Genomic DNA, 7,391 nt, shown 5'->3' on the forward strand with positions numbered 1-7,391 from the left:
AAAGAAATTATCCCTGGAAAGATTCTGCCTGTGGTGATCATCGGTAAGAAAAAACACACACACACACACACACACACACTCACACTCACACTCACACTCACACTCACACACACTCAGATGGGTGAACTTTTCCCCCACCACGACCTGTACTTGATCCTCTTTGTTCCTCCTCTCTCTTTGTTCTGCCACATCACCTCTTCGACCTCCCTCCCTTTTTATCACCTCAACAATTCTTTCCATCTGATTTTCACCTTTTCTGTGCGTGTAGTTCATCACCTTATTCTCCTCATATAACATCTCTTCTCTGCCCATAACATCTTTGCTACCTGCTAAGGATGTCATGGTAAAGTCACAGGAAGTCACGTCCTAGTCAGGTGTGTAAGACTGCAATGTTATTTCTGAGTGTGTGTGTTAGAATGACTCAAGGGTAGGATGAGGGCAGGTGTTTTTCAGCAATCTCATATGTCTTTTATAAACACACTGTCTCACACCTGCTAAAAACGAAACTCAAAACATATTGGAATGTTATTGTCATGTGGTGCCCCCCTCCTTCTGTTTCCTTGGTGATGCAGCTGGGTTCCGCTGTCTCCGTAGTGATTCATTGATTGGACGTTGAGCAAGGTGTGTGTCATTATCAGTGGAGTCCTTGCTTTTAAAACTCCCAGACGTAAGGAATGCACTCCGCTGATTCTCTGCTGTTTTTGCACACACATCTCACAGACATTTGTTATTACAGGCAGCCAAAATCTTAACTTAAATCCCGCAGATTGCCAACACTCACACTCTGACATGTGCACCTTCAGTGAAGAATCGCACATGAAGCAGACTGAGCTTAGCCTAGAAGAAAAGTCACGATAGAAGGAAGTTGATGCACGCCAGGCCTCCTGTATAAATCTGCCCATGTATGGAGACAAACACCGTGTGTGTGTGTGTGTGTGTGTGTGTGTGTGTGTGTGTGTGTGTGTGTGTGTGTGTGTGTGTGTGTGTGTGTGTGTGTGTGTGTGTGTGTGTGTGTGTGTGTTTCTGGATCTTATGATGTCTTTAATTTTCTGCCCCATTTCTCTTCACCGTGTAAGGTTTGACCTTTTTCTCAGACAGGCTTATATTCAGCTAGGGCATGTGCTATTCGGTACTGCAGTTTAAAAAAAATATAGAAAAAAAGCCAATAGTTGAATGTTCTCACTTATTCTTAAATTCTCCAAGATACAATGTACACTTTTGGTATATGTGTTTGTGTGTGTTTCACTCAGGCGGACCCACTGCTGTCAGTTGTAGGAAACCTTCTTTGTGTGTGTGGGTGTTTTTGACAGTTAAACACTGGGTGGTCTCAGCTTGAACATTGTTATAGCTCCTTTTCCACATAAAGGCGCAGATGGATTAAAAACACTGGCTAGGTTTCTCCCATATCGCTTTCTACTGCCGTCCTCCTAGTGTTTCACCTGCATTATGGATGATAAGACTATTAAGGGAGTTATTTTTGTAATCCTGACAGAAAAAATGGAAGCTATTAATCAAACATACTCCCACCAACCTCAGCAATATTTTTTCCAAGTGAAAGATTGTCTAAATGTGTCTTTCTAACTTCCTTCCTACTAAATCTGACTGACTCAGTTGAGGTTTGGCAAAAAGACCACCTCTCTGTTGAAGCTGCTTTAAATAAAAGGCTTTAGGAAGGGTGGGGGGCCTCTTGAGGGTATTCCAGAATATTTTGTGGTCCTTTTCATCCCCCAAAATCCTACTCTGCAGAACTGAAGTCGAGTTAGCCTTAGTGTTTGTCTTGGACCTAATGGATGGTTGTGTGGAAGAATGTATTTGCATGCTGTGTGTGTGAGTTGACTCCTATTCTGGGTCATTCTCCGCCAGCAGTTACGGGTTGTTTTGGTTGGGTTAGTTGTGCCAAGGGCCAATCTATGAATAGCTGCAGCTTCAGGTACATACTCAACCTCTCTTCAACCACAATGTATAACTTTGTGCCCTTCCCCTTTTCCTTCTTCTACCTACTTATTTTCCTGTTACTGATCTTTTTTCTCTTTTTTCCAAAAACTGAACGGACATAAATGCCGATCCATCTCTTTATCCCTTTTTTCTTGTGTAATTCTTGTCATATCTATTTTCTCTTGTTTCATCTCTGCACTCTTTTTCTTTCACACAGTTTTCTTCAATATTCCTCGGATTTACCCGATTTGGATCTTCTCGTTCCTCCTCCCCATGTATGCACCATTTCCCATATTATACAATTCATTTAATGATTCTCTCTCTAACCCCCAGACTACCTGAAGTTCAGCAGTGACTATAGCCATTCGGTGGTGGGTGGCACCGGCAGTTCTCGGGGGATGCGATCTGCCTCTGAGCTCCGGGACTTGATGGACACCCTGCAGCGCAAGAAGATCGCCCTGGAGAACAGCCTGAGAGCCAACGGGAACGCAAACCCCTCCTTCTTCAGCGTGACGCAGGTCAGCCATCATAAAGCTCCACTTCGGGATTTGTTATTTTGCTTTCTACGTCACCCTCCAACAGGTGTTGTTGAATCTATATGGTCACTCTGGATGTTTGTCAGGGGTTTACTCATTATCTCTAAGACCAAATATGGCTAACCGCGGTTACCCATTATCCTTGGTGATACAACAGTGTTTCACTTGCAACACGAGATGTATTCATTACTCTGGTTGCCATGACACAGCTTTAGAATAGTCATGTCAAACCAAGTTCTATTTATATAGCACATTTTTAAACGATTTTTGGTCGAGCTTTATACATTATACATGTGTCAAAGTAGTTTTAAAATGTAAATGCAATGAGGTACAGTCTTAGAACAATACACACAGATTAAAACTATTTCTGTACCATCTACCTCTGTTCTATCTGATATGAAATATAGAACACATTAGAGTATTTCAAAGTGTAATATATTTGTATACCATTCCATCTTCCAGTCTCCTCCCACCACACCTATCACGAGTCCTACCACATCCTCATCATCCTACCAGGAGCAGGCGAGGCGCTTCTATGGCTCAGAACGTTCGACCATGTCTTTGAAATCCCCTCCCCCTCTTTCCCCTGGACGAAGATCCGACCCCTCTTCTTCTCTGTCCTCACGCTCCTCGGTCAATCGTAACCAGGACAACTACGGCAGTAGCGATAGCCGACGGCTGCACAACACGGGCTCCTCGTCTTCGCTGTCCACATGGAACGGCGGAGGCTCCACCACCTCTGTTGATGCCAGCAATAACTATCTCCTGTCTCTTCCTCCACCGTCATCACGCACTCCATCAGGAGGAGGTGCAGCCAGCATGCCCTCAAGTCCCCGTCTTGGCCGCCGCAGTTATGGCACCCAAGAGCCAGTGCCCAGCAGTAGGACCAGGAAATACTCAACAGGCTCTCTTAATGGCTTGACGGGAGGAGGGCACAGTCGCTCGCTGCCACGCCTCTGCCCCACCCAGTCTCCCCGTGACAACAACAACGGAGTCCTCACCTTGTCGACGCTGCCTCCACGGCGATCCGATGGCGCTGGCGGTTATAAAGTGAACAAAGACTATTACAATAACAACCACAATGCCAGCCCGGACCTCAACCACAACTCCAGCCAGCATTCCTCCAACAGGAATCAAATCCGAAACACAACTCAGGGAGAAAGTGTTGTGTCTATCTCCCTTTCCTCCCCTAAAATCTTGCCCCCCACCACTTCCTCTATCTCTGCCACCACTGCCCCACCGGATGTGACCCTCCCATCTAAGACAGGGGGCTCCTCTTCTCCTCGTGTGGCCAAGAAAGTCAGCCTGACCTCCACCAGCTCTGTGGGCTCCATCAGCCCCACGACCTCCAACCCTCCAGAGCAGGAACGGCTGGTTAGCAATGTGGTCTCCAGCGAGAGGGAGAGGCTCACTGCTGCCCCGGGGCTTGGATTTGGAGAGAGGGGGTCTTCCTTTGGGAAGGCGGGGCTGGAGCCTTGGATGGGGCTAGGTGAGAGGAGGCAGTCGTTTGGAAAGGCAGGAGTGATCCCACCTGGAGGTTTCAGGGAACGAAGGGGGAGTATCAGCTCACTGAGCGGGAAGGAGGAGCTGACCGACTACCACCAGCACCAAAAGGAGGAGAGACTCCGCGAGCAGGAGGTGGAGAGACTGGTGAGTTTGAGTGTGTTTGCACATGTGGCTTTCTTTATAATGTTCCTCATGTTCCCCGCATCTGCCAATTCAACTTATGGAAATATTATGCAATCGGATCAAATGTCTCTGGATAGAAGTTATGATATAAGCTGTGATTCAGACCACATCTGGTGTCATTTGCAAATCAGTTGCAGACTTGCAGACTGTTCACAGGTGAGCAGTGTGTTGCTGTAAGGATTGCTGAAAGAACATAGTGTTTACATTTGAATTTGAATATAGTTTTGCATAAAGGTGCTATCACACCCTAAGTAGTACAATACATTTAGTTTAAGAAAGCATCCTCTACACCAGTGGTTCTCAACTGGTCAGGCCTCGGGACCCACTTTTTACTTGGTCAATACATCGCGACCCAACATTTTGAAGCACTCAAATCTATTCAACAAAAAAACGTGCTGTAATATATACGCTTTTCAGCATACAATATTAATACAAGTGAAGTACAGTGCACTATATCCCTTCACAGAACTAAAGTATGCTTTTAAAAAAGGTTTAATGAGATGATGGAATCAAAGCTGAACTATATAAAAAGGCACACATGCTGAAAACCCAACCCCAGCAGGGGGGTCTGGGGGGATTCTCCCCCAGGAGAGAAATACTAACATAAACTATGCATTCTGGTACACTCTGAGAAGAAAATAAATAAATCTATTACTACCCGACATATTAATAATATTTTATGCCATTGTTTGTTTTCACTTTGTTCTGACATCTTGCTGCGAGAAGAGTAAAGAGGAGATAGTCTGTGTGACTTACTTTAAATTGTGGGTAAGGGTAGATAGCTCCCATTGTTCTGTGACCTGTCAATCATCAAACCGGGGGTCATATTTCATTATGTGTTCATTTTTATCTGAAGTTGTACCCATAGATATATAAAGAAGAGTTATACCGCAAAGTTGACTTCCGGCTACAATCTTGATTCTGATTGGCCAGAAGACTCGAAAAAAAATCAGCAAAGATATTTTATTGAGAAGATGATCACTACGATGATCAGAAGTTTTCAAATCCGTTTATGGTCTCCGGTACTTCCAGTCCAACGCCGACTGCATGCACAGCGTTAGAAAATCGGGCCTTCAAAATAAAAGTTTGACTTCCCCCTCCCCCCAAAAAAAAAAAAAGAATTCCAATTTTTTTTTCTCACTCACACATCCACAACCCACTCGAAACGGGTCCGCGACCCACTTTTGGGTCAGTTAAGAACCACTGCTCTACACTATCCTCCTTGTCCCCTCAAACTCACTCTCCCAAGGTGTCACACACACACACACACACACACACACACACAANGTTTGACTTTTTCAAGAAAGAATTCCAATTTTTTTTTTTTCTTCACTCACACATCCGCGACCCACTCGAAACGGGTCCGCGACCCACTTTTGGGTCAGTTGAAAACCACTGCTCTACACTATCCTCCTTGTCCCCTCAAACTCACTCTTCCAAGGAGTGTCTACACACACACACACACACACACACACACACACACACACACACACACACACACACACACACACACACACACACACACACACACACAATGAGGTTCACCACTCAACAGATGCCTCTGGCAGTAAGCCCATACTAACAGGACTATTCTTAACCCTGTGCTTGGGGTGTGTGTGTGTGTTAGTGTATGTGTGTTGCGTGTTTATGTCAGTCATCTGGAGGTCCGCCCAGTGCGGTTCGGACCACTAAAGAGCCACAGAACACATCACTCAGATGTGGGCTAGAGAAACCATGAAGATTAGAGAGTGCAGTGGTAATGTAGCAGGTGGATAAACACACAGATGCTCAACATGTAATGACAACTGGACTCATAATCCAACATCCTCGTTCTTTTAACCTCTCTTTCACACAGCAATATTCTGATAAGTGGCCTGTGAGAAATAGTTTTCAGGATGCTGTTCAAACCGAACTGCATTTCCCAAGCATCTCAGCGGCTTTAACCTACACAATTTGCACTTTGTCCAATATCAATATCGAACACTTACTTAAACCCAACAGTTTTGCATTGGATGTGGTTTTTCCATCAAACCAATAGATTTTAGTTTTGGGTGCAATTTAAAAAAGCAGCATCCCAAAGTCTAATTTAATCTCTAAATTATTATTATTTTTAAATATATATTTGTATAATGAATCTGAAAGATAACAAACAATTAACTGTTTTTGGTAGTTCTTAAAAGATATACTGCTAGATATTGTAAAACAACTTCAAGTCTAGTGTCTGTGATTCCAAGGCTGAGCTAAGGAAAGTCTTAACTGTGTCTGCCCTCTAGTGGTGTGACAGGACACGTGCACTATTTCCATGTTGAGATGTTATTTTAATTAGCAGAATAAGTCGAGCTGCAGCAAAGATTCTTTGAATGCAAACGACCTTATTTCACCTCAAAAGCACAGCTGGTTAGAGGGGTTTCCTTACTTTTCTCTCTCTTTTCTCTTTTCTTTTACTCTCACTTTCTTGTCATTTTTTCTCCTTTTTTTCTCTACGTAGCCTTCTTGCTTCAGTGTGTCTTCCTCACCCTCTCTCTGTGTGTCTCTCTAGTTGACAGCTGATTACTATAAGGGCTCCAGAGAGGCTTGTCTATTAGAAAAGAACAAGGTGACAAACAGACACAGCATTAGCTCCTGGTTCACATAGCACTATGCATGGGGTGTGTTTGTGTGCTGTACACTGGTAAACAATTTGGAATCTGTTCATATCATTTATTTGATTTTAATAAAATACAATTTCTAAACTAATGTGATGAATGACGAGTAACATAATGTAGGCTTTGTGTAGCTCTACGACAGGGGTCTGCAACCTTTTTGACCAAAAGAGCCATTTTGCTCCTTTTTCCCCAACATTTTTTTGTCTGGAGCTGCAAAACATATTTCATAGCTTGACAGCTTATAAAGTTGTATTTATTGTTATATAAGACAAAAACTACAGGTTTTTTGCATTTATTAGGCTATTTATTACATTATATAAAACTGTTAGCCTCTAATAAGAAACAAAGGAGAATTAAAAAATAATACACAGGCCTACTTTAAAATAAATTAAACACAGCACTTGGGGAGTCCTCTGCACATTTGAAGGAAAAANATATAATTAAAATGGGCCCACTTTGAAATAAATAAAACATATAGCTGCACCCTAAAAAGAGTTAACGGTGGGGTAGGTAAGAATGGAATTTGAAAATACACAACCGGAAAAAATCTGCCTCTTCCTTCAGACTTCCTTACAGAGCCCCTCCT

The 7,391-nt window shown here is 43.4% G+C and overlaps 1 protein-coding gene across 6 annotated transcripts in view; it reads left to right on the forward strand.

The window, feature by feature from the left end:
• Positions 1–7,391, forward strand: part of phldb2b (pleckstrin homology-like domain, family B, member 2b) — a 38,053-nt gene that overhangs the window by 15,973 nt on the left and 14,689 nt on the right. For all 6 annotated transcript variants that reach the window (XM_010786362.1, XM_010786364.1, XM_010786363.1 and 3 more), the window contains 2 exons: positions 2,269–2,453; positions 2,934–4,121. In XM_010786362.1, the coding sequence (XP_010784664.1) occupies positions 2,269–2,453; positions 2,934–4,121 (1,373 nt within the window). The remainder of the gene's footprint in view (positions 1–2,268; positions 2,454–2,933; positions 4,122–7,391) is intronic.

The sequence above is a fragment of the Notothenia coriiceps genome, unplaced genomic scaffold (genome assembly GCF_000735185.1).
Source record: "Notothenia coriiceps isolate Sejong01 unplaced genomic scaffold, NC01 NC01_scaffold00029155, whole genome shotgun sequence".
NCBI classification, from domain to species: domain Eukaryota; kingdom Metazoa; phylum Chordata; class Actinopteri; order Perciformes; family Nototheniidae; genus Notothenia; species Notothenia coriiceps.